Below are 26,884 nucleotides of genomic sequence, written 5' to 3' on the forward strand. Positions count from 1 at the left end.
CACAGAAGCCAAATCACCGTATAGCTATAAAAGGATTCCTCCACGGCTCATTTGTTTAAAAATAGTATGGAGGTATCTTTGACCCAGCTGACCTTTGGGTGTATGCAGTATCATCCGATCACCTCACTTATCATGATGCCTGAGGAGACATCTGCCAGGTGATACTGCTGTCCTAACGCTGTCCTCTCCTCCCTCCTCTACAGGGAGACTTGCCCACAGGGCACGTGTAGGTCTGAGCAGAGCTGGTAGAGGGCTTGAATTTTGGTACAGCTGCTAGCACTTGCAGACACGGCTCTGCAGAGGCAACTTTCAGCTATAAACAACATGCTATGATGTATATATATGTGTTTACGAGGCTTAAACCAATATGAACAATGTGTTATGATATATATATTCGTGTTCATGAGGCTTAAACCTGCTTGCTGTTGGAATGCGAGCACACCACGAGCAGTGGCAGGGAGAGCTGTGAGGCCCCGTTTGCTCACCCTGGGCACCATGCACATGGCAGTGGCCATGGCCCTACGTGCTGCAGACAGCAGGAGAGCACACTTTGGCTTTGCCCTCTCAGTGCCATCCCCTTCCATCACTGCTGCCTCAGCCCTGCGCATGTTCTACAGGTACCTTAAAGGAGGCTGTAGCGAGGTGGGGGTTGATCTATTCTCCCACGTGCCTGGTGACAGGATGAGGAGGAATGGGCTAAAGTTGAGCCAGGGGAGGTTTAGGTTGGATATTGGGAAGAACTTCTTTACGGAAAGGGTTGTTAGGCATTGGAATGGGCTGCCCAGGGAAGTGGTTGAGTCACCATCCCTGGGGGTCTTTAAAAGACGTTCAGATGTAGAGCTTAGTGATGTGGTTTAGTGGAGGACTTGTTAGTGTTAGGTCAGAGGTTGGACTCGGTGATCTTGGAGGTCTCTTCCAACCCAGATGATTCTGTGATTCTATGATTCTGTGTGTTTATGAGGCTTAAACCAATATGAACAATGTGTTATGATATATATATTCGTGTTCATGAGGCTTAAACCTGCTTGCTGTTGGAATGCCAGCACACCACGTGCAGTGGCAGGGAGAGCTGCGAGGCCCCGTTTGCTCGCCCTGGGCACCCTGTACATGGCAGCAGCAGCAGCCCTACGTGCTGCAGACAGCAGGCGAGCACACTTTGGCTTAGCCCCTTCCACGCCATCCCCTTCCAGCGCTGCTGCCTCAGCCCTGTGCATGATGACGGGCAAGGGGTTTGGGTGGAGGAGTGTGGGGCAGCTCGCTGGGGATTTCACAGGCCTCACTGGGAAGCCTGCACGCCTGCGGTGTTCACTGAGGGAGCCCAACGCCATTACAGTGTGGTGGTGATTAAACAACGGTAAATAACGGGCACAAGCGGTGCAGGCGCCCTGCAGGGAGTAACGCCCCCCCCCCCCCCCCCGAGAGGCCAAGGCCAGCCGCGCAGACTACACTTCCCAGCATGCCCCGCTCCCCCAGCCCTCCCAGCCTACAGGACTACGACCCTCAGGACTACAACTCTCAGGACTACAACTCCCGGCAGGCAGCGGGGCGGGGCACTTCCGTCGCACTGACGTTTAGTGGCTTCTCTTCCGTTTCCAGGGCGCAAAATGGCGGCGGCGGTGCGTGTGGAGGAGCTGCTGGCGGCGGCGGCGGCGGGGGAGGCGCTGCCGGGGGAGCCGCAGCCGCCGCCGCCGCAGCCCCGGGGCGTGTCGGTGGAGAAGGAGCTGGAGCTGGAGTTCGACCTGGGCAACCTGCTGGCGCTCGACCCCAACCCGCCGCCGGCGGCGGGGCTGCGCGGGGCCGGGCCGCGGCGGGAGGCGGTGCTGCGGGCGCTGGCCCGGGACAACGCGCAGCTGCTGGTGGCGCGGCTCTGGGCGCTGCCGGCCGAGCGGGCCGGCGGGGCGGCGGGGCCGCTGGTGGCCCGCCTGCCCGAGCCCTCCTGCCGCCTGCCCCGCGAGAAGCCGCTGCCGCGCCCGCGGCCGCCGACCCGTTGGGAGCAGTTCGCCCGCCTCAAGGGCATCCGGCGGCGCAAGCGGAGCTCGCTGGTGTGGGACGAGCAGGCCAAGGAGTGGCGGAGGCGCTGGGGGTACCGGCGGGCGGGCGGAGACCCGGCCCGCTCCTGGCTGGTGGAGGTGCCGGCGGGCGCCGACCCGGAGGAGGACCAGTTCGCCAAGAAGCGGCAGGAGAAGCGGGAGCGGGTGGCCCGCAACGAGTTCAACCGCCTGCGCAACCTGGCCCGCGCTCACCGCGCCGCCACCGCCGTCCCCGCCCCGCCGCTGCACCCCACCGGCCACCAGAGCCGCGAGGAGCTGGGCCTGGCCGCCCGTGTCGCCCGCGTCTCCACCGCCTCGCTCGGCCGCTTCCAGCCCCGGCTGCCCAAGGAGCCGGCAGAGCTGCCCCCCCGAGGCCGCGGCGGCAAGAAGCGGCGCTTCCAGCCGGTGCTGGGCGACCTGGCGGCCGAGCGCGGGAGGCAGCTGGAACTGCTGCGGACCATGAACAGCAAGAAGCCGGCTCTCGACATCACCCGCGCTGTCAACAAGCAGCTCCGCGAGGAGGATGCCGAGGCCGCCTCTGCCAAGGGCAAGAAGCGGGGGCAGCGTGGGAAGCGCGGCCGCCGGCAGCAGCAGCGGCCTGGCCGCGGTGGCAAGAAGAGCGGGGCCCGGCGGCAGCAGCGCCCTGGAGGCGGCAAGAGGAAGAAGGCTTGAGGCAGGGACTGGGGGACTGTGTCACAGGCTGGGGGTGCCTGCTGAGGGGCACGAAGGGACTGCTGGTGTCAGCCACCTGCCCTGTGTGCTGCTCCCACACCTCGCTGTCAATAAACGTGCTCCGGTTTTTCTAAAATGGCCTGTGTTTGGCTCTCAGGTGGCAGTTGAGGAGGGCGGTGTGCTCCATCCAGGGGGAGCTCGTGGGGTACCCAAGTGCTCCCTGGGCTGGGGGCTTCGGGGGGTGGCCGGGTACCAGCTTCATGGCTGGCCGTGGCTGCAGCAGCATTCCTGGCAGGGCGAGCAAATTCCCTGGCTGAGTGAGTCCTCAGCTAGCTGGGGTGGGGGGTGTGCCCAGCTGCAGGGCTGTAACCCGTGTTGTGATTGAGGAATGGTGTGTGCAGACAGGTGCAGTTAAAAGACAAAGCTCTCCGCTCTGGGTAAGTGGCCCAGCGGGAGCTCTTGCTCTGTAAGGGAACTGCTGCTCAACTCGTATTCAGGCTCAGTTACAAGGGGAACATGAAAACTTACTGGAAGACTCATTGTGGAGCCTAAGAAATTGCAGAGACTTCATAGAGTTCTGTTTATTGAACAAAAAAGTCAAACCTTTTGAATAGTAGGCTAAAACCTTATAAACTCCTATTAACTTAATAGTAATAGATCATTTTCTAAAAATAGTTTTTATTTAGTTTCTCTAGTTTTTTTTCTTTATTTTTTCCTTCTGTTTTTCTTTACCAAACAGATCATTTACTAGAAATGATCTAGGACTTCTGTTTCTCTTGAACTTTGTAGTGTCTCCCATACATTTGAACTAAAAAATAAAACTTGTTGTCCCAGTATGTGGCCTAGCTCCAAGAAGGAAGACATTTTATGGAGCCCTTCCTGGCATGAGGGGGAGTAAAATGAGTTCCAGTAATTTCAAGTAGATGAAGTTTTCAAGCTTTCAAGTAGTAAACTTGTAAATTGTTAATAATACCATTTTGCTGCAAGGTTTTTGAAAAAGCTTGATTAATTAACAATTATTTTCTCATTCTGTAGAAGTTCAGTAAGATGGCAACATGACCAAAAAAAAAAAAAAGTAAAGCTCAATGTGTTAAGACTACTGAGGAGGACAGAAGGAGTAAGTGCTGGAGGAATTTGAGTGACATTAATGGGTCAAGTACTGTGCTGAATCTATCAACTTTGCAAAGGATGCATTCTTCACCTCCCGTGCATCCTGTAGCTCACATGGACACAGCCCACAGAAATCAGGTGTTCAGCAAAAGTAGCTAGGCATAGCAGTGCAAAAAGCTCTTGGAAATGGCAGGAAATGTTCCAGACCTCCAATTTTCCTGGCATTTCCAGAGGACGTCTTGTACCTGCTCAACTAGATGGCACTGTTTTCTCTCCTCCCTGTGACTTCCCTTTAAGTATTTCATGCTGCTGTGTTAGTGGTGAGCTTTCCAAACCTAAGGATTTCTTCATTAAAATTCTGGAAAGTATGAATTTTCAGAAGTGGTTATGTATTCACAACAGAGATGTAGACAGCTTGCTGGGTGCTCTCACTTCCTGAAACTCCAACGTGACTGTATACAGATTCAAAAACTTTGAGAGGGTGCGGGTTTTTAAGCAGTTAGCACTGGCTGCATGGGCACCAACTTCACCCCACCTGTGCAGGGAGCTGAGCTTGCCTGGGTTTGGGAAGAGGAAGGGCTGTGCTAACATCAGCCACTTGTAGCAAGAGCCTTTACTGGCTCAGTGTCTTCCATGTAATTTTTAAGGCCCTTTCATCTGCTGATGCTCGTAAAGCAAGTATCAGTTGAATGTTGCAGTTACGCACCAGATGTTTAAGAGCATTCATTGCGGGAGCTGAATTAGGACAGTGTGAAGCCGGTATTTTTGTTAAAACAGACGGTCCTTGAGGCAATTCTGTTCTCTGATGTAGGGACCGGCACAAGAGCTGTGTGCCACCCCTGGTTATCTCGTGCTTCTGACGCGTGCAGCCCGAAGCTGTGTCGCGCAGGTTCATGATTTCTATGCAAGTACCTCACATAATTTTCACCTACAGGAAACAAGAATTACCCAAAATCGTGTTTCTGTGGGCCTGACTGTCGCCGACAGACGTCATTTTTAAGTGCTCTGCGATGAGCAGACCTCCCCCCCGCCTCAGGCCCCTCGGCTGGAGCAGGGCAGGGCCCGGCCCGGCCCGCCCCCCCCGGCCGGCCCCGCAGCCATGGCGGCCGGGCGGGAGCGGGCCGCCCGACTCCTGCGGCAGCTCCAGCGGGCCGCGTGAGTCGGGGACGGGCCCCGCCGCTTGCCCCGGCCTCCCCCCGGTCTCCCCCCCGGTCTCCCCCCCGGTGCCCGGCTGCTGGTGGGGCCGCTTCGCCCCCCGAGGCTCGGTCCCGCCGTGGCCGCACGGTGGCGGCCTCCGCCCGCGGGTTGTGAGGGAGCGGGCGGGAGGCTCCCGGGCAGGGAAACATCGGAGTTTGTCCTTTTAAACCTGACTTTTTTCTCTTCTCTTTTATCTAGGTGTCGGTGCCCGAGTCACTGCCACACGTATTCCCGAGGTAAGGTTTAATTCGTGTCTTTGACGTAGTTAGAGGCAGCGTGTAACAGGTAGCAAACAGTTCAAAGCATAAGGTAAGCAGGTAAGGAGCCTCTTATTTTGCAACTGTAAGTACATAAACACAAAAATAACGACATAATAATAAAGATTTTTGTTGGAGAGGGCCTGTGTCTCCACATCAGCCACAACTAGCACATCCTGGCCTTCCTTCCCATCACAGACAGGCAGTCAGAAACTGTGGTTTCTGCTGGTCCTGCCATCACCCAAACCATCTCCACATCTGCATTTGCAGGGAAAATACATGTATCTGTTACACTAGAAAAGAAACAGGATTGCTGTGAATAAAAAGAAGCCGTGCGCAAAGGCGTGTGTTATCTCGGGGAGTGGAATCTCCTCAAGCTTTTTGTGCAGCCAGCCCGGAGGATGTGGCTTGTTTTGGTCAGGGTTTGGGAGTGAGCAGAGGAGCTCTGCTGGTGACGGAGGTGCCCTTGGAGGAGCTTCTGGTTGCTTTGACTGTAGGGTGTCCAGCAGAATAGTTTACAGGTGCTCTTAATCTTTTAATACATCCCACATGTTTCACTCTTAATACTGCAAAGGTACCTAAAAGATACAATAGGGATGGTTTCTATAAAAATGGGTGTTCAGGGCCATAATTTCAATAATGAGTGGTTCTGAGAGGCTTTAGTTTCATCTGCTTTACTGAAGACACTTTTTAAAGAATTATCATTGCCATCTTAGCTGTGGAAAAGCTGATATGTTCAGATGTTTATTTTGCTCAAGACCATCATACAGCACAACAATAGCACAGCTGAGAAATCGAATCTCATTTTTCTGGTTGTCTGCTTGATGACCTCCTCAGTCAATTCAAAATAAGACCCTGTAACTAGAAATCTTAACTAGAAATCTTAATTAAGAATACCCTATAAGTTTTAAGCAGAAATTGATCGTATAAAGTAGCAAGATGATAGTAGTTCTGTAGGTGTCTAAATAATGGGAATTGGCTTAACAGTTAGAAAAAAAAAATTCATTGTGTTTCTTGACAGTGTTGTAGTAAATAATGCAGGTTTTGAACTCAGTAAAATTCTTCCTGTAAGTTAATTTTGGCTCAAGAAAATAACAGCAGGGCACCTATTATTTCATCAGAAAGCAAGAGAGTAAATCGCTTGGACATGTTTTTAGCCTGTCAAATTAATGACTGAGGGTACAGCAGACTTAGACTCCAGGAGAGGTCAAACATGTACAGCCTGGCAAGAGATGGCAATGAAAGAGCTGATAGCAGCTGGCCTGGGCTTGAATAGAAAGCACATAAAGGATTTTAATACATCTATCTGTTACTGTCGTGGGTCAGTGCTTCAGTGCACCCCAGAGTGTCTGTAAGACTCATTATCATGGCTTCACTCATTGGATCTGAATCCAAATCACATTTTTTCAATTAATATAACAGACAGAAGGCATGACTTCAGCAGGAAGAGCAGAACGCCTCATCTGATCCTTTCTTGGAGAAGAATGGGCTGTTTCAGTTGATGCTGTTTGTTTCACTTTGTGACAAAATCAGGATATGCAAGAACTAGAGATCTGTGAAAATTCATGCAAGAATGACGTGGCAAAGAGAAGATATGAGTGAAGTACTATCCTTACAAGTATTTTCTTCTACTAAATAAAGTTGATAGCATCATCAGTTCTTGTTAAAGCCCTATTTGTTATTAGCAATGCATGCAGTTTCTTAATTTTCAAGCGAGCAGTTCGGATACACCTGCAAGTTCAGGACTAGTCAGAAGTAAAAAGCAGCATAAGCTCCTGCCAGAATTATTTTTACATGTACAGAAGTGTTTGCAATCCTGATACATAGAGAATATCTCTTGTTTTTGTCATAAAAGTTGTTCTGAAGGTTATCGTGTAGCCTCTACACATTTGTAACAACTCCCAAATGATATGGAGTATCCTGCATGCTCTGCAGATACTCAGTTCTATGTATTTATTGTATATACATAAATATTTTTATACATTGTAAATTCTCATGCAAATTTCCTGTTAACTTACTCAGTTTTTATAGGAAAGAATTATTGAAGGAAGGAAAAAACACCATTTTTTGCTGAATCGTACGAATCAAAATAAGTATTTAGGTCATTTAATCTCACAAACAACTAAAGACAAAAATGGTAAGTGTTACCCAGACAAGCCAAGATGACCTGTGCAAATGTGTTAGTGATTTTAAAAGCAAAGAAATGTGTCACATGTAATATTGTGATAGAGAATGAAGTCACTTTTTATTCCCTAATTTTACTGTTTAATTTTTATTCCAGTTCCTGAACATGCTACCCTGGGAAATACAGACTATGCATTTGAGGTAGATTTAATAATAAACTTTATATGATTTTAAAGTAATGTATTCTTTCAAATATGGCATCTAACAAGTGCTTACATTAGTAAATATTTAAGTTTCACTGTGGCTGTTTGGGACTTGATGCCATTTCTTCATTTTTTCCAGAAGAATGTGTTCTTTATTTTGCAGATGGCCGTTTCAAACATCCGCTATGGAGAAGGAGTTACTAAAGAGATTGGCATGGTAAGCTTCTGTAATGTAAATCCCTCACTGGTGAAAACTTACTTTCTAAAGGACTGCTGGTGCTATCAATCTGTTTAAAAGAGGAAAGCTTTTATATAGTGTGTCTGAACCTCCGCTGCTTTGCTGTCTGTCTAGTCATACACAGCAGTGTGAAAAGGTTGGAAAATACTGTTGGGTACCGAACAGAAGCGTGTTACATCAGCGTTGCTGTGGTGTAAGTGACCGCATGACATGCAGCGCTGGATAATTAGATCATTGATGATTTGCTATGATTACGCAGCGATACTTGACAGGGAATTGAATTCAAAAAATTTTGAATCACAGTGACTCAACAGGATTTTTTCAGTATCATGCCTCTTCCAGCGCTTATTAAAACGAATCAAAGACTTTCCATTAAATTAGATGGATATTAGTTGAGCTCTGAGTTTGCACTGTGAAGGCGTGGAATTTGTGTTTCAGCAGTGTGGGGTGATTCATCTGAGTACATTGTTCTAGTTTGCCTTTATCTTTTTTTTTTTTGTATGTTTTGTGGCTGCTTAGCATTTATGGAGTTAATAGTTCTCTTTATTTGCATACGTGTGAAGCAGATTAATGGTCAGATAGTAAATGAAAAGTTAGACAGAACTTCTACCTTTAAACAATACTGAGATTATTTAAATTACACCTCTAGCTATTACAACAATTAATTTAGCAAAGGTTAGGATGTAATATTATTTGTCTTCTTTTTGCTACCTTATTTTAAATATTTTTTTTCAACAACAAATTAATATTCAGTGTTACATTTTCTAGTTATTAATGCTGTGCTTTGGCAGGCAGCTAGGGAAGACCTAGTATGGAAAGGCCTTTTTATGTCACAGGAATTGTGTAGGGAAAAAAATAGCCCAAAAATATTTTACATTTTAATGCAGTCTTAGGCAGTTCCACGTGGTTGTCACTTGACATCTTTATCATTAGTTTTCTGCTTGTGGTGGTTTCACCCTGCTGGGCAGCTAAACTCCACCACAACCGTGCTCTCCCTCCCCCTCCTCAAAGGAAGAAGGGAGAAAATACAATGGAAAGGGCTCAAGGGCTGAAGAACAGGGAGATCGCTCAACAATTACTGTCATGGGCAAAACATACTCAATGTAGGGAGATTAATGAAATTTATTGCCTATTACTTACTAACAGACTAGAGCAGTGAGAAACTAAAAGCAAATTAAAAACACCTTCCGCCATCCACCCTCTTCCACTTCCTCCCCCCGAGCGGTGCAGGGAAACGGGGAATGGGGGCTGCGGTCAGTCCCTGACGCTTCATCTCCGCCGCTCCTTCACGGTCCCTCTCTGCCCCTGCTCCACGTGGGGTCCCTCCCACGGGATGCCGTCCTTCCCGAACTGAGCCTGCGGGGGCTGCCCACAGGCAGCAGCTCTTCAACAACTGCTCCCATATGGCTCCGTACCACGGGGTCCATCCCCCAGGAGCAAACTGCTCCAGCACGGGTCCCCTGGCTCTGATCTGCCATGGGGCGGCTGCTGGGCTCTGCTCCCAGAGGCCACCCCTGCAGCCCTCCTGCTACCAAAACCTCACCAGGTAAACTCAATACACTTCTGTTATAAGACTTCAGCTATAGACGTTTGACAGCTTTATAGTTTATATTATTGTCTGCGTCCTGTACGTATGGGTGAACCCTCTTTTTTCTTTAGCTGATGCCGTTTCAAAAGTCTTATAGTACAAAACTTCTTAGGGTTTTTTATTAAATAATTCAGTTGATTGGGATTAGAATTTAAATAGTTAAGCATATGATTTTACACCAGTTGTTTGTGTTGTAATTTAATTGTTATTGTAGGACCTGAAGAATCTGGGTGCTCAAAGAGTTTGTCTGATGACAGATAAAAACCTCTCCCAACTCCCTCCTGTAAATGCAGTATTGAATTCCTTGGCAAAATATGGTGTAAACTTTCAGATGTATGATGAAGTCCGGGTGGAGCCGACAGACCAAAGGTACTACTTCTGACAGCACATTTCTCAAAGTGGCACGCAGGCTCTGTGGCTGTATCAACACCTCTTTGCCTGTGACCTATACACTGGTCTTAATAGTCAATTTCTCTGTGTGCTGTTTTCCTCCTGAGTGATTGAAAAGCTTTTCCTGTTTTCCAAGTTTCCTGGATGCCATTGAATTTGCTAAAAAGGGGGAGTTTGATGCCTATGTTGCTGTTGGAGGCGGGTCTGTAATAGACACCTGCAAAGCTGCCAACCTGTACGCCTCCAGCCCCACGTCAGACTTCTTGGATTATGTCAACGCTCCCATTGGGAAGGGGAAGCCTGTCACCGTGCCCCTTAAGCCACACATTGCAGGTAAAGCAGCAGAGGTGTGTGTAGGGAGTGAGGGGCAGGAGGAGAAGAGTCAGAGTTCACCCTGACCTTTTCACCTTCCTTTTGGGCTTACTTTTCCTCTAGTTGTATTCGGCAGCAAGTTTGCTGCTTACTTCACAGGTTTTGTCATTAGTTTGTCTTTTTTAGCCAAGTTGGACTCCTTTTACAGAGAAAAGCAATCAAAGGGGCTGTTTCTTTTGACCTGTTGGCTTTGGATCAGGGATACCTCCAAGATTTCCCAGATCCTGTATTTCTGGTGCCATTATTATTGTTTTTCTTTATTCTGTGTTGTTATATATTACTTAGTATTTGTTACTATCCCCATTCTTCTTTTTAAGTTCCCACAACAGCTGGAACTGGAAGCGAAACCACTGGTGTTGCCATTTTTGACTTCAAAGAACTAAAAGTAAAAACTGGTGAGATTTTTTGTCTTCTATTCAAGATATTTTTTCCCCCAATGTCTTCATTATTTTCCTGCCCTGAAAAAAGGAATACTGCATGCCATTGCAGATGTCAATTCATTTGATTCAACTGCCACAGACAAATTTGAAGAGCTTAAAGGTTTCCTCCTCAAATTAAATTTATAGCATATTAACATAATGAAATGCCTGTGTAATATAGTGGATTATAGTTTGAAGGCAAAACAGGAAACTAAAATCTTTCAAGTCCTTAAATAGCAGAAAATGTTAATGGCAAAGGAAATTTCTACTTACATTCAGGGTCAACCAACTGTTCCTTATTTCCTCTGTATTTTTCTTTCTGTTTTTAAGAATTATGTTTCTTTGTTGTGTAATTGCAACCAAATGTTCCTTTTCCTGACTTCTGAAACCTCAGGCCTGAGATGCTGTGCAAGTGAGGGGCACTGTCTTCCTCTGACCTTTTCATCCCTGGACAATAAGGATTACAGCTAAAATGTCATCTTAAGCTTCATAGCTATTTTGAGGTTTTACTTCAGATTGGGTGGGTTTTATACGTTATGCAGTCTACGGTAGTTGTGACTGTAGCTCAGAGTTTTGTGGTCTCTATGTAGTCAATCTGTCTGTCTGTATCTCTCTCTCTCTCAAGGCTACATCTGTGCCACCTTAACCACATGTGAAGGCACAGTTGTTATAGATGCTGAAGACAGCAATTAGCAACAGTAATTTGTTGTAGAAACAAGCCACTCTTGTCCTCTGATTCACAGAGATGTCCGCACGAGACGCTAATTTAAGAATGGTGTTGCAAATGCCATTCTGCACAGACATTTTGAAAGTCAGGCTGCTCGGGGAGAGTGACAGCCAGAGGAAGAACGTTGTCTGGTGGAATTCACTCCAGGCAACAGTCTCAAATCCAAAAATTCTGTTACAGGGACTTCATCAATAAGAGTTAGATTCATAGATACTTACTCTCCCTTCTCTCCCTTTGCTTTTCTCTTCATATTTTCAAATCATTTGCCTTCCTTACCTATTGAACATTAAGCTTTTGCTGTCCAATTTTGTTGCAAAAAAAAAAATTAAACTCAGTTTCTTCCCATATTTTGCAGGTATTGCTTCAAGAGCCATTAAGCCAACGCTGGGCATCATTGATCCTTTACACACGCTGTCTATGCCAGAGCGAATAGTGGCCAACAGTGGCTTTGATGTGCTTTGGTGAGTTCTCTGCGTAGGCTACTGCTTGATTTTATTATAGTTTTTGTATTTTTACTGTGATGACTGTAGAAAAAATATATTTTAGGAGTAGAAAATGATGATCTTTTCTCCTCCTCTGCTGTTCTTGTTAAGGTGATCTCTGTTCTACATTCCTCTTACTTAACTGCATTACCTCCCTCAGAAAGCACGGGCAAAAATCACTCATTTGCAGACATTTTAATGTTCTTGCAGAACTGGAGAAACCATTTGCTTCCAAAATGGTTGCTGTCAGGGAAGAGAGTCCGGGTGTCCTTTTTTTAAGAGATCAAGTAGATGATTAATCACAACTGTGACAGCATTTATCACAGTTGTCAGGCATGGCAAGGAATAGAGGACAAGGATTTTCTAATAAAAGCCATGATCTGTCAAACAAACCTTTTGAAGACCTGTGGGCTGCTGACAGGTTTTAGCCCCAATATGACCATCTTCAGTACCTCTCTTATAATGTGCTTTTCACTTGGCACAAAATTATCTTCAGCTTTAACCTACAGCTTTTACCTGCACAAAATGCATGGAAATTTCTATTCTGAGGGCCAGAGCTTGCTTTCCTTCTGGGTGCTGTGTGTGTTAGAGTAGTAGATGCATAATGAAACTGTGCAGTTTTCTCAAGCTTGGTGAATTATTCTGAAACACAATGTTTGTAATGGAATTTAGGCATTTATTTATAAATGAAAATGGTTTGTAGACAAACATCAAAGCGTAGCAGCGTAGGCAGTGCTCCTGCTCTGTGTAGCCAGGTTTATGAGTATCTGGGAGATAAGATTGTTGGCACTTCCACTTAGCTTGAATATCCTCCGTGTAATTTTTGAAAGGTCCATACTTTTAAAAGGAGGCTGTCTTACTGTGCACCTAGTGCTAGAGCCTCGTAAGGTTCCTGTCCTACGGAGAAGAAATGCACCCACTGCAGATGCACAGTGCTCTTCGTTGAAAAGCATTGCAGACCAAAATGCCAATTCATCCAAACTAATTTTAGGCATGGCATGATAGATTGTGGCTGTGTTGGGACTGCATTCGGTGTGTCTGTTGGAGAGCTAAGTGCTCTGGAGGTGTCCGCCCAGCATTCTCCCAATTGCCTATGAGATTGTGTTTCTCTTTTTGGCTAAACACCAGAAGTAAATAAGGAGAACCTTTACTCAAAGGGTAGCAGAGCAGCAAATGGGAGCTCTCCCACTTAAATAATTCATTTTTCATCTTTCTTTTAGCCACGCTCTCGAGTCATACACCGCTCTTCCTTACAAGATGCGCAGTCCCTGCCCTTCCAATCCAATCAACAGGCCAGCTTACCAAGGCAGCAACCCCATCAGCGACATCTGGGCTCTTCATGCTCTGCGCATTGTGGCTAAATATTTGAAAAGGTAATATATTTAACAGCCGCTCCCCTCCCAGTATGGTCAGTCTTCAGTGCCCCAAAAGAACTTCGAACCTGAGTTTTAGGTTGAAGCAATGCATTAAGCTTTCATTTTCTACCCTGAATTTCTCTTGAATAAAACAAAATGTTTATCAAATAAAATTGAAAGTAGGATTAGGATTACTGGGTTGTCTTGTAGAGGTATCTTTTTAATGCCTCTGTGGATCTACTTCCGAAGTCCTCAGTTAAAAGAATTTCAAGCTGATCAGTTAATATGGGAGCAGCACTCATATATTTTTGAAGAATTGTCTTTCTATGACAGTATAAGAGGAATATGCAACAGATTGAATGAAATATTGCTGGTGTCATTTCTGTGTCTTTCATTGCAAACAAATATGCAAATAGCTCCATCAAGAAGATGACCACAATCACTTAAAAATGTGTGAAGTTATACTTTTGCTGAAAACTAGTTAATACTTAGAAGACTTTCAATTTAGATTAAGTTTTGGCTTAACTGGGAGTTGACTTTGATCCTTACCAGTTATGTTTTTGTCTGTATACAGGTTTTGTATACTATGTGCATTTATGTTAAAGATCAATATATTACTTTCTTAAAGACTTTTTACAGTACCTAGCCAGTCAAAGTAGTTTTTTTTGTTGTTCTGTGGAATCTGTTCCTGAGACTTTCTCCATGTTGTAAAACTACATAAGCAGCCTGACGTGTAGGACGGCAAGGAAGCCTAACCTATCCTCTTCCTACACGGATGGTGGGGTTCAGACCAGCTTTCTCATGAATCTCAATGGGTGCTGGAGTGATCTAGGATCTGTTCGTGAGGTTGCCAAAGCTCATTAGCAGAATTAGTAGGGACACCTCCCACCAGACCAGGTTGCCCAAAGCCCCATCCAGCCTGGCCTTGAACACCCCCAGGGATGGGGCATCCACAGCTTCTCTGGGCAACCTGTGCCAGGGCCTCACCGCCCTCAGTGAAGAATTTCCTCCTAACCTCTAATCTAAACCTCCCCTCTTTTACTTTAAAGCCGTTATCCCTTGTCCTATCATTATCTGCCCAAGTAAAAAGTTGCTCTCCTTTCTCCCTTCTCCATCGTGAATTTGCTGGTACCGTTGTCTCCATGGTGTGCAGAGCCATCAGAAACCCTGAAGACCGTGAAGCAAGAGCCAACATGCACCTAGCAAGTGCTTTTGCTGGTATTGGCTTTGGCAACGCTGGTGTTCATCTCTGGTGAGTACAGGAAAATGTTAATCCCTTCTGAGGTCAGCCTCTAGCCCAGTGCTTGTTTCGGATTGTCAAAGACATTGCTGCCTCCTTTCCTGGGTACAGGACAGTGTAGCCTGACCTGCGTTGCCCCTTATCACAGGGAGGGCCATATGTTGTGAGAAATTAATAGGCTCTTGGCATTTATGTGTATGAAGATTGTGTATTCTGGCCTGGGATACTCAAATCAAATCCCATGAAAATTCCAAAACGTGGCCTTCTTTACCTTCCTTGACCATACAAGTAAAAACCATAATTGGAAAAAGAAGCATCAAGGGCAGTTAAAATGTTGAATTCCGTGCCAGCTGTTCTGCAGTCAGACAGCACTGAGGTAATCTTGTGCCATTCCTGAACCAAGGCAATTGGCAGAGTCTGCCTGTGGGGTGGGCATTCAGCAGGTTGAAATGAGCTGTAATTAATATTACAATCCAATCTATCTTCATAGGGGTGGAAGTCTCAGAGAAGCAAAGCTGAAGCCTGCATTATGTGGGAAAGTTATTAGCAGTCATTCTCTTCAGAGACCTTCCTTTCATTTCTTTTGTTTGAGCAAATCCACTCTTTAATTATACTTTAAAATTACTGTTTATTTTTCTCATGCAGCGTGATCAGGTGGGAATGCAGATTTTGTTATTTCTGGCACGTCTACAGTACTTTAGTATCTGAGCATCTTTCAGTCCAGTCAGTAGAGTATATAACTTCACACTCTCAAAGTAAGGAGCTGCTTACTCTCGCTGTTTTTACAGCGAGGTCACTAATGTGCAGAGGATGAGAGTTGTCTGTCCCCAGTATCCGTGCTGTATCTGTACCTAAATACTTTTTGTGTTTCTGTATCCAAGAGACTTGCACAGAGAAGGCTGACCACACAGGGGATCGAACACACATTTTCCAAATACCAGGCGAGCTGCCCTAACCACTTTCTCTTTACTGTCTGTTCCAGCCATGGAATGTCCTACCCTATTTCTGGTTTGGTGAAAACTTATAAACCAAAGGATTATAACGTGGATCACTCTTTAGTGGTAAAACTTGGTTTGTCTTTGTTTCCCTATCGTACACCTCAGTTCTCTGTTATCTCACATTGCTGAGCATTAAAGCACATTGAAGTTACAAGTAGATGTGCTGTTAATGTGGGTTTTTTTTGTTTGTTTGTCTGTTTTTTTCCAGCCACATGGCCTTTCTGTGGTGCTGACATCCCCAGCAGTGTTTGCTTTCACAGCACAGGTACATCCTGAGCGGCACTTGGAAGCTGCAGAGATACTAGGTAGGAATCTCTATGAATATTGCTCATGTATACTGAATTTGTTGCAAAACGTCTTTTGGGGAGGGGAAGAAACGTGTGGAAGCAATCATAGTTGTTGCAGAGGTTTTAAATTAAAAAAAAAATTAAAAAAAGACTATGTAATTAAAGAAGCAAGCTGGAGAATTGTGCTTCTTGACTAGAAACTGGAGAGCTGAAATTAACTAAATATCTTACAAATCAGGAGAGCGTAACTGTGATTAAAATCTCTTGGTGCTTTGTGGAGCGATGTTACTTTAAAGCGGATACCGTAAAATAAACCAATGCTCAGTTGCATCTGTTTGCAGAAAGAAAGCGTTTCGCCTGACAAATCCCCTGCTGTTGCAGTGAATTAGGACAGAGTGATGTTCTGGATCACTCCTGCTCCTTTTCCAAGGCAAACAATAACTGTGGCTTTCCGTCCTTCTAATGTAGGCGTAAGATAGTGGATTAGATTATCTGTAGGTGATGGAATTTCTCAGTGGCTGATACCAAGGGAAAGCACAGAGTAGCTGTTCCGTGGACACATCTGCGATGGCTCAGAAGCAGCCTTTTCTGCTCCTTACCAGAATGAAAGTACATGCTGCAAGCTGACAACACACTCCGAGATTACCGTTTCGTACAGTGGCTTGTAAATCTGTGCAGCCCTTTGCTGGAAGATGTCCTGGAGATAGGATACATCTCACTGCACCCCCAGCACGGCTATGTATAGCAAACTAGCTCTCAGTGACGTAGTCCTGGAGCTGTTAGCGGTCTAGCTGTGACAGCATGGCTCTCCTGTGGGCTGATTTATTTATATCTAAGGCCAGCTTTTCTGCCTGCACTCGATCCTGTGTTGCAGCTAAACTGCTGCTAATACCCGTGCTCTCTATCTTGAGGAGTGAGCAATCACAGTCACGTGCACAGCAGCGTAGACAGCAGAGAGCAAGTGGGTAGAGCAACTCTCCTGGTATTTGGAAAATTTGTACTCAATCCCTTGTATGGTCAGCCGCCTGCCTGCAAGTCACAGCAGTCCAGCCATGTGTATGGCTTCCCTGTGTATGTGGTCTGAAAGCACTGTGCTTTTCAGCAAAGACTCCTGTATAGACAGTGAAAATATCACAGTCGTATTGCGGAGAATGTAAAACATGCTCCGGAAAAAAATAGATTGGGGGAGAGTTCAGATTATTTTATTATTTTTGGTTATGAGATTTGTTCAGCCGTCCTCCTGCAGTCCTGCCTGTGGTCACAAACAGAACACAACCTAGCTGGAGAGAGAGACTAAGCTACAAAATGTCTGTGTTCCTGCAGCAATAGCGTACAGCTCACAGAAAGTAGGCTGTTGTCAGATAACTGGCCTGCATAGCGTATCGGAGAGTTTGATCTCTGGCTCCCTGATTTTAAAACTCGTTGTTGAAAAGTAGTTCCTTTAGGTTTTGTGGTTTGAACAGCTGCCATAAATTCTGCTTCTAAAAGCTCCATTAATATTCTCAATAGAAATTTAAGCTATGTTAGCGTCTGCCTTGCTGTAAAGTGTCCCTGCTGAAAAGATGTCACATGGAAATGAACTTATTAATTCCCACCTGGGGTGTTTACTCTTGATTCAAGTCTGGAATCCAACTGACTCCAGTAGCTGATTCAAAGCTGTCATGTTGCCAGATGCAGTGACTGAGGAGCTATTTTATAATGTGGAGAAGATTACTAAATAGTTATGTTGTGTGTATGTACAGCTGTGAATTTGGGTACAGCCAGAAAAAGCTTAATACCTCCTCGGGTGGATTCTTTAACAGTTGAAATAGGTGTGTGTGTGGCCAGAAATGTTCTGAGTGCAGTCAGTGACTAATTTGTCCTTTAGGCTGAGCAAAAAGAAAGTAACAGAACCTTTTTTTGTCCTTTTTTTTCCCCCACTCCCTTTCCCTTTTCACTTTACTGTCTGAAGATACTGGATCACCTTTATTTCCCAGTTACTCCTCTACAATTGAACTCAGGTAGCATGTCATAATCCCCACAGCATCAGTCCGCATACAGTACTCGGTCGTGTTATTTACCAATTGCTCCCTGACAGTCTCTGCCACAGTACTGCCCCTCTTACTACCCAAATATCCGAGCTCCTCGAATGAGTTTGTTGGTCTCCTGTTTGCTTAGTCACCCGTGCATGCTACACTGAACCGCAGGAGGATCACAGAAAATATTTCTCCCGTAGCTGTGTCGTGCTCTTACTCATCTCTCAGTATGGTTCTTGGGCCCAGCATAGTTCTTGTGTAACATCACTGAGGTTATGCAGAGAACAAATTTGGCTCAGCTTGCTTTGCAGAGAAATCACAGGGAGGAGGAAGCTCCATCTTCTATATGGATGTGCGGGGTTTTTTTATTATTTTTTTAATAAATTCTTGACCATTCATTGAAGAAGGGGGAGCAAGCTATTCTGTAAGGAATACTGATAATCTTTCATTTTATATTGAAGCTTTCGTTGCTGTTAAGTGGATGTTTCAAAGATAGCAATTCCTCCTCTTCAGTTCTGCGTTGTCCTACACAAGCAAGCACATATTCAAACTGTAGGATTTATTTAACCCGTTAAACCACTGCCCTGCCAGCTCCTGTCTTTCTCAGCCTCTGCACTCTAGTCCTCTCTTTGAACGTGTAATTAACAGAGTAAGTAGAAAATTATTTGGTCGCTGGTTTCCATGTCCTCTAGATGTCAGCAAACTCAAGGCCTTAAAATAAAGGTAGCATCTGGCACGCTGTCCATAAAAAATAACTAACACTGACGTTCATGTGTTAGCTTCTTTCCTCCCAGCAGTTAGTCAGACTGAGAAGTGCTTCTCCCTGGAAGCACAGAGGGAAAGGAAGTTAACTCCATGTGGCAGTTAGTATTTCTGGCAGTGGTTACCTGCTTCTCCTGATCTTGTTTTATTTCACCTTTTAGAAATTACCCCAACTGTAAAATGAAGACTGATTCCTCTTTTTACTTCATGTTGCTTTTAGGGCAGTGACTGTTATGTATGGATATGTATTCAGCTGATATTATGATTAAATTAAGTCCAGAACAGGCTTCCTCCTCTCTCTCCACCCTACAGTCAAGGCATTATGTCTTATTTTAGGAGCTGACATCCGCACTGCCAGAATCAAAGATGCGGGGTTTATTTTGGCAGACACGCTCCGGAAATTCCTATTTGATCTGAATGTTGATGATGGCTTAGCTGCAATTGGTTATTCTAAAGCAGACATCCCCGCATTAGTCAAAGGCACTCTGCCTCAGGTAAGACAGAAAGTAAAAGTTTTCCTTGTTGAATAAAATAGAGCAGATTTTTTAAAAAACAGAAGGCTTTCTTTTCAAGCAAATGTTATTTATAGTCCTACACGAAAACACAATGGAGAAAGTAAGGTATAGTCAACTGTTCTTCTCGCTACACGGTTTAAGTTTTTATTTTCAGTGAGATGGTGTGCATGCTGCAGTCTGTTCTTTGCATGGGTCCAGAAAGAATGGCTAGGTTGGGGGCATTTTTTAAGCTTCAAGTTTTTAAAAAAGGGGATGGTTTTCACAGAGCTTTGGTCTTGGTAGAATAAACTGTTTTCTCTTAAATATCTCTGTTAGTTGTATGTGCAGGATGGGTTAAAGATAAAGCCTTAATACCAAGCACTATTTGGTAAGAATGGTGAAGCTGACTTTGCAATAAACTTTTCCGTACTGAGAAGTTGCATTTTTTTTCCACAGATGGCTTTTTTGTTCCATTGACCCCCATCAGAATTTGAAATAAGGTCCCCTGGGACGGTGTAGTTTAAACTTGTAATACCCTTTATTGTTTCAGCACTCACAAAGACACTGCAAAAAGCAACACGCCACACCAAAAGCAAAATGCGGTGTCTTCCTTGTAAAAAGACAGCTCAATTCATGTGCTATGGAGTGCTCTGTCTATTCAGGATTTATTTCCACCAAATAGCAAGGGAGATAAACAATATGGTGAAAATTAAAATTTTGCAGGCTGAAAAGTTAATCGCTTCTTACAGCAGTATCTCTTATCATGTCTAGTTCTCATGGATAAATCTCAGAGCTACTTACAGTAGAAGGTAAATAATAATATTCCTATTTTACACCTGAGAAAATGAGACCCAAAGATGCAACTACTTGGGATCAAGTGGTAAAGCCAGGAAGAGGGAGTGTCAGAGTACGCATCAAATAGGTTATGCACATAAATTGTTATGGGGCATTTTGGAGGTTTGTTTTCATAGAATGTTGTCTTTAAAACATTTATTTTGGGGCAGCACAAGCACAACATCTCACTGAAGGCATGTTTTGTGTAGCTAAGAGAGGGGGAAGTTTCTTTAGCTGGACATTGAAGGTTTTATTTGTTGTGGGTTTTTTTGTTAGCTTATCTCAAATGGACTTTTAATTCATTTACTGTCATCTCACTGCATTGGTGATTAATTGTACTGTGTAAAATGAGATGACTTAGTAGTTTCTCAAACCTCATTTTGTATATTTGTACCATACTGGGAACGTATTAGTATTCCTTAACAGTCCATTACCTACAGAGGTAGTCCATACAGGTCAGTCTTTGATATATTTATTTTCTTTTCATCTTTCAGTAAGTTTTCTTCAGAACACAGCAGCCACCCACTCGTGTCGGCAAGGCAGCATGCTGCAGGCTGATGCTGCTAACACAACAAATCAGCAAGGTGTACTTCACGCTGCGGGGTTGGAGCTATGCTGGGACAAACCTTCGTACCTGAAGTTAAAATAGGATTTTGTTTTTCTTTTTAAATGAGTCGGTTGAAATTGATTCTATTCACAACAGGGTAGTGAGTCTGGCAAAGATCATGTCCCAAGGCCAAAAAGGTGCATGGGTTTCAGGGGGGAGATGAGGAAGGCTGATAATGAGCGATGGCAGCAGGCCGGCCCTCCAGCCCACCCACCCCCTGCAACCATACCAGAGGCAGCCGCAGCGTGGCTGAACCACCGATGAGCACAAAGTTGCTCATTCTTGGCATTACACCAGAATTTACTGAGTCAGACCGGAGGAGCCAGGGCCTTGCTGTCTAGGCATCAGCACATAACAGCAGGCTTGTGTGGGGGCAGCGCTGGTGCCTCTGTGTCGAGCTGCCGTGTGGAGGGAGCATCCTGCTGCTGTTGCTGGGAAATGCTGTGGTCTGTCAGGGTGATGATCGTCCCCCGTCACCCCGTGGGACTTTACAGGTAACACAGGGTTGCAAAACTGCAGTTTGGCCCAAAGCATCCTGGTTTAAGCCTGATGAATTTACTGAGTATTTGAGCTCTGAGTTACCATGTATTGGGAGTCTGAAAAAAGCAACATGCCTTTTTGTCCTGGTGCTGTTTGAATTCTCCATTTGTTTTCAAAACTGCACGGAAGAATCTGAGCCATTTCCTTGGCTGGATCTGTGTGTACAGCCGTGCCGATCAGAGATGAGGCAAGGTTTCATTCAGTTGTTGCAGCTGGTACCTGCAAAGTCCCTATTGCACAGGAAGTTGTCTGCACAAAGCTGCGCTTCTCGGACTCATCGCAGGCCGTGCTAATCGTGCTGGTTATGAACTGTGAACGTCTCTGAGGTGACTTCCTCTCCGTGCCCGCCCGATATCCACAGATGAACTTCACAGCGTGGTGCTCTCGCTTTGCGGCCACATCCGGCTGCTCGGCAAATCACAGCCCTGTGGGCACAGGGGGAAGCGGAGCAGCTGCGGCAGCGGTGTGAGCTCTGCCTTTTGCTTTTGCTGAGCCTCCCCCAGATGCTGGGGGCTGGAGGCACTCCCTCCCTGGCATCCGACCCCGTGTGCGAGGCAAGCCCCGTAGCAAATGACGTCCGCTGTGTCACAGGTGGAAAAAGGGGAAAAACAAATCAGAGCGTTTACAGGGACAGCCTCTTCCACCAGGGAGACGTAGAAACAGGTTGTAGGAGGAGGAGCTGTCTTGGAAAGTAACAGCATTCACGTAGAGGCTGCTTTGCCGAGGCACAATGCGTTCCCGGTGTGGGCATCTGTCTTTGCAGGTGTTTGTAAATCTCCCCAATACTTCAGTAAATGGTAAATTCATTGGTTGTTGCATGAAGTTACTGATCATAACACTACAAGTGCATTCATGTTAGGCTGTTTCAGCTAAGTGGAGCCGTGTCATATTTCTGCAATACCTGAATCCGTACACAATCACAGCTCCCCACCCTGACCAGCGTGGGGGCTTTCCGCAATTGCAATCCCTGCCTCTGTAGTTATTTCTGTCAAACAGAACGGTGAAGCGTACAGCTGAGTTTCATTTCAGTCAGTGGGACTTACACATCTGAAAACTCTGGTGAATCACAGGCCAGATTAAAACCAAACCTAATTATTTTCTGTTCTTGCTCCAAGGTGTCCAGCTATATATCAAGCAGCTTCACTACCTTCCTTTGGTGTCTCTTCTCTGGAGCCTGAGCTGCACACACTGTTTATTCTCCCCATCTACTGGGCTTCCTGGCCTTTGAGAGAGATTGTATTTTGAAAATCTCAGTGCCTAAAAATTACGTTCCTAGTTCCAATGCTGGCAAATGAATTTAAAATGGACTGTATTCCCAGAACGCTGCCCCCAGCGTACCTACATCTGTGCCTGGCAAGACCCGTGTTTGAAGTACTCGGCTTTGCAAGTGAACTGCTTTTTAATCCTCCTTCTGTGTGTTTAATTATAAGCTGTTGCAGCTAGTATATTATTGAAAGTACAGTACAGTTGATGATGCTTCAACCTTAATTACTTGATTACTTATTTGCAAAACCTTGTTATTCTCTGCGAAGGACATGAGCGCACAGTTGAGCTGCACAGTTAGCTGCTCTTTGATTCAATTTATTGGCAACCTTCTCTAATCTGGTTTTTCTTTGGTCTTGCAGGAGAGAGTGACTAAACTGTCACCACGTCCCCAAACAGAAGAAGACTTATCTGCCCTCTTTGAGGCTTCCATGAAGCTTTATTAGCTTAAACATTTTGCTCAGAAAAGTGTGCCCTTTTATAACACAAAGGTAATTTCTTACAGAGAGGGGGGTTGAATTTGTTTAGAGAATGGAAGAACTTGGGTGTCCTCCGCTTCTGTTCCGTTGCGCACTGCCAAAAGATCAAGTAATTCATCGTTAACTAACAGTACTTTGAAGTGAAGACTTGATTGTGTTTTTCCTTGCTCAGTAGCCAGTAGTATTACTTGCATGCAAGCTGAATCAGACATCTAGCTTTACTGAAGGCTTGCTGGTGCTTTAGAGATGGTCAAAAGTGAAAACTGGTTTTTGCAGGGCATTTTACAAAATGTGCTTTTTATTTAAATTGTTTATAATTTTGTTAATAAGTCGTGCTATTTAAGAAATAACTGGGGTCATTTTTAATTAGGGAGGGGGAGTTCCCTTGTGGAAAATGTCAATCTGCTGTATTGTATTCCACTTTGTCATCTTCTTACCCTCTTGCTTCACCAAGAAGGCTATTGAAGGGAGGTCGTTTGTTGTTGTTTGATTAAAAAACAAACAAAACAAAAGAAACTATGTTTGGACAAGGCTTTCTGAGATTTTGCTTTAGGTTAAATTTTTGAAATGTTTTTTCCAATATTTGTCTTTCCTTTCAAGATATATATGAAGTATTCATAGGAGGAGCAAACCAGAGTAAAGCATGCTTGCACCCTCAACAGGAACCACGTAACAGCAAGATATCATCCATCACGGTCATTTTGTCTCCGTGGAGAAAACCGCTCCCTTTTCCTGCTGTGTTCTGTGGAAGGAAGCTATCAACTGTATGTGCGAAGTGATCGCTTCTGCTGAACTCCTGCAGGTGCTGTCGCTCAGAGCGCAGCCACCAGCCTAATGAAGTGGCAGTAGGCTGTGGTTCAGTATGAAAAAGTGGTGGTGTAGCATATGGCTGCACTGTGCCCCGCTGGGAGGGCTGGTTAGACGTGGGAATGAGGGTGCACGTTCGGAGCAGTTAACCAGCTGGTTGACTGTCAACTGAGAAGGGGAAGTGGGAAAGGGAGAAATGAAACTAAAATTTTAATACTATTTTTCTTTATTTTTTAAAAAAAAAAGTGCACACGGTTGCGTGTGCAGTTCATTTAAATCAGATTCTGCTTCATGTTGGACCCTTTCAGCACCAGATTCATGCAGTGAGCACAGCACAAGACAAATGCAAGAAGAACCCCATAACCTGCTGGGAAGGGAGCAGTTCTGCAGTCACCCAGCCGAAGCAGAAGGCTCTATATGCACACCTTTGTGCTTTTGTGTTGGTCTGATAAGATTAATGCTAACCTGGAATCTAAAAAGATCTATCTAAAAATACAGATGTGTCCTGGATGCTGGCGTTGGGTCTGGTTTAATGTTAAATTGAAGTAGGTGGATGGATACTGATTGGATACCAGAGATTTTCTTCTTTACCATAGAGTGGGTTTGGTGGCCATAGGGACTGCACTGCCAAAATGCCTCAGCCTGTTCTGGAAAGCACATCTATTTTCCATGTCCTTAATCTTGTCCTGTGCTGAAATTGCTTGGAGGAACCTCTATCACGAAGAGTGCCTTCATAATAGCAAGGGGTGAGGGATTCATTTTATTTTATTATGCAAAGTTGCCATATTTGGGGGAAAAAAAAACTTCTTGTCAAACCCTTTTGTGTATAATATTTTGCTCTGTTTCATCTTTTCGCTCCTACCTTTCTCCAGACTGTGGTAGCAACCCTGAAGAGAGATTTTTTTTTTCTAGGAGCCTAATTCATGGCAGCAGTGCTGCGTTTGGAAAGTTCTGGGGAACTGAGCAGCACATGGGTTTCATTACTGCACCAGAGCACTTTGATGGGCTACTTAGGAATGTAGGATATTTCACTCCAGCACACTTTTTATTTGCTGTTTATGCTGCTGTGGCAGTTACTAGCAGGCTGCATTTTCAACTGATAGAACCTCACACTAAACTTCATATACTCGGGTAACCCAGAGCTCTTGCTAATTTCTAAGCTAAGCCTTACAACCCGTTCTGATGTAATAGGTTTTCTCCATGTTTTGTGGATGAGACAAAGGCTCTGATACTATACCTAACCCAGCTTAAGCACCTGGTACTGTAAGAAGGGGACATGTCTTTTCCTGGCAGTTTTCTGAGCAAAATCAAAGGAGTTCAAGCCACCCTGCAGAGCTGTCTTTCAAATAATGATGGTTTGACAAGGAGTCATGTCCTGGCTCCTGTCCTATTCTGAGCATTGGTAGTTTAATTCACAACTGAATAAGGGTTTGTGTGTGTGTGTGTATTATCTAACTAAACTATTCTGTACTGAGAAATCTAGTTGATCAAATATACCTGTATCTTTGAACATGTCTGTTTTGTGTATGTGAACGTGGTGTTTGAGGGGACGAAGGGGGGTGAAATTGTGGTGGTTGGGCATGTCTGAGCGACTTGTTCCATGCGTGACTTGTTACTGCCCTGTTACTAAAGGCCTCCGTGATGCATCTGTTACCACCTTGAGATGATACTGAAATCCAAATAATAAATAGTATTGTACTTGCCATAAACACAAGCTTGTTTGGAAGTCTTTGACAGCAGCATTTAACTCTGTCGTGTTAACTTCAATCTTTTAAAGTACGAACCAAAACCATCCAGAGAAGATAAGCATTTGTTAGCTTCGCAGTGCGTAGTGACTCTTCCAGCCAAGATGTTTGCTTGGTGTACTGAGCAGTACGCAAAGCCATTGCATTGGGGGTAACAACTGAGATGAATGTTAGAGAAGTTTCAGAAATAAAAGCAGCCCAACTGCTGCACTGCACTTCTCTGAACCTTGAAGAAGCTTTCTGTACACCTTACTCTGCATAGTCAATATGTAGTTTTAAGAAATATTACATATTTCATGACAGCACTACAATCCTTGTATAGCATGCTTGTTAGCGCTAGGGTGTGATTGATTTCCTCCCCTTCCTTGAGGAGTCAGTCTTACTTTCTGCCTTATAACTACATAAAGGGATTTGTCAGTCTTTATATGAAGAACAAATGCCAAGTTTATCTAGACCATGGTTTTTTTAATAGGTTTCGAGGAAGCGTAAATAGGGGCTATTCAGTCATGACAGAAGAATGGTTTGAGGAGACTCCAGGGACTCCTTTTGGTTAAAGCAGGAGTCGTCATGTTCATGCTAGCAAACCGGTCAGATTCTTGCTGTAGACATCGATCTGCCACTGCTATGCCGTAGTCCTGGACTCTCAGAGCTCTGTGCAGACATACACAGACTGAGCCCTGGCCCATTCGGTAACTCAGCCGGTCCCTCTGCTGAGATAAGGCTGGCTTTTGGAAGCCAGTGTGAGCAAGTGCATGTGTAGTGCTGGTGAAGACAGTTTAACAGCAGGTAGTTTTACCTGGACTACAAAATGGAAAACCAGTGTACTCGGAGCTCACAGGGTGGCTGCTTGGCACCAGTAGAAATGGGGACAGTTCATACAGCAGTTAGTCCAGCCCCTCTTTTCCCTTGCCTCTTCCCATTTCACAGAATCACAGAACTGTAGGGGTTGGAAGGGACCTCGAAAGATCATCAGGTCCAACCCCCCAGCCAAAGCAGGCTGCTTAGAGCAGGCTGCCCAGGTAGGCGTCCAGATGGGCCTTGAATATCTCCAGAGAAGGAGACTCCACAACCTCCCTGCATTTCAGCATTATAATCAGCATTTCAGTGCTGATTATCCCACCAGTTAAAGCAAAAGGAGAATGAGGCAAAAAATACATAACCTACATCTTAGAAAACTCCCACAGTCATCCTGTGTGAATAAAGGTGGAAGAAATTGCAGGTAGGTTAGTGTGTGCTTGCTCATTCCTGACTGCACTGTGTTCTCTTCAAGGCAATGTGCCAAGGCTGTCATCTTCTGTCTCGTGGTTGGCTTTCCATCCCCCTGAGGCCTGAAAAATGGATGAGGAAGAGCGTTAGTTAAAAGACGTGCAGCAAAGCTATCTCTAGGCACTTTCCATAAGCCCCAAGCAAATCTGCTTAAGCACTGCAGTGCTCCAGGACATGTGCAGCATGTCTTGGGCTTCAGCATCTGCGGCCTAAGAAATCCCTCCCTGCACTGAGTACGTCTGTGGAGAAGGGACAAGAGCAACTTAATGCAGTATAGCAAAAGCCTCAAAGTATAGTCTGCATTTTGCCTCAGACCATCCCTGTGTACTTCCCAAACAAAAGGGAACTTCATATAATTCAAAATAGTTGTTAAACACCAGCTA

The 26,884-nt window shown here is 45.1% G+C and overlaps 2 protein-coding genes across 8 annotated transcripts; both read left to right on the plus strand.

The window, feature by feature from the left end:
- Positions 1–1,589: 1,589 nt before the first annotated feature.
- On the plus strand, positions 1,590–2,833 carry RRS1 (ribosome biogenesis regulator 1 homolog). Its single transcript, XM_040545795.1, has one exon. The coding sequence runs from the start codon at positions 1,605–1,607 to the stop codon at positions 2,700–2,702; it is 1,098 nt and encodes a 365-aa protein (XP_040401729.1). The 5' UTR covers positions 1,590–1,604; the 3' UTR covers positions 2,703–2,833.
- Positions 2,834–2,974: 141 nt separating this feature from the next.
- ADHFE1 (alcohol dehydrogenase iron containing 1) lies at positions 2,975–25,195 on the plus strand. 7 transcript variants are annotated; one of them, XM_040545792.1, is made up of 15 exons: positions 2,975–4,701; positions 5,208–5,245; positions 7,548–7,591; positions 7,757–7,810; positions 9,634–9,788; positions 9,946–10,142; positions 10,499–10,576; positions 11,683–11,788; positions 13,030–13,182; positions 14,318–14,416; positions 15,387–15,465; positions 15,611–15,707; positions 18,803–18,960; positions 22,567–22,695; positions 23,284–25,195. In XM_040545792.1, the coding sequence occupies exons 4-14, from the start codon at positions 7,757–7,759 to the stop codon at positions 22,648–22,650; spliced, it is 1,260 nt and encodes a 419-aa protein (XP_040401726.1). In that variant the 5' UTR covers positions 2,975–4,701; positions 5,208–5,245; positions 7,548–7,591; the 3' UTR covers positions 22,651–22,695; positions 23,284–25,195. The 7 variants fall into 7 exon arrangements, 4 of the variants coding, with proteins under 4 accessions (XP_040401726.1, XP_040401725.1, XP_040401724.1 ...); XR_005816487.1 differs by lacking the exon at positions 2,975–4,701 and adding an exon at positions 4,851–4,967 and having other exon boundaries at positions 20,289–22,695; XR_005816488.1 differs by lacking the exons at positions 2,975–4,701; positions 23,284–25,195 and adding exons at positions 4,851–4,967; positions 20,289–20,378 and having other exon boundaries at positions 22,567–22,698.
- Positions 25,196–26,884: the final 1,689 nt, after the last annotated feature.

This window comes from Cygnus olor, chromosome 2, assembly GCF_009769625.2.
Source record: "Cygnus olor isolate bCygOlo1 chromosome 2, bCygOlo1.pri.v2, whole genome shotgun sequence".
Lineage (NCBI taxonomy): Eukaryota > Metazoa > Chordata > Aves > Anseriformes > Anatidae > Cygnus > Cygnus olor.

What these genes read in the sequence shown, in the direction of transcription:
- RRS1 (XM_040545795.1), top strand. Translation starts at nt 1,605, where the DNA reads ATGGCGGCGGCGGTGCGTGTGGAGGAGCTGCTGGCGGCGGCGGCGGCG.
- ADHFE1 (XM_040545790.1), top strand. Translation starts at nt 4,912, where the DNA reads ATGGCGGCCGGGCGGGAGCGGGCCGCCCGACTCCTGCGGCAGCTCCAG. An exon ending in CGGCAGCTCCAGCGGGCCGC is followed by an intron (nt 4,968 to 5,207) that starts GTGAGTCGGGGA and finishes TCTTTTATCTAG; the next exon opens with GTGTCGGTGCCCGAGTCACT. An exon ending in TCAAAGGCACTCTGCCTCAG is followed by an intron (nt 18,961 to 22,566) that starts GTAAGACAGAAA and finishes TTGGTCTTGCAG; the next exon opens with GAGAGAGTGACTAAACTGTC.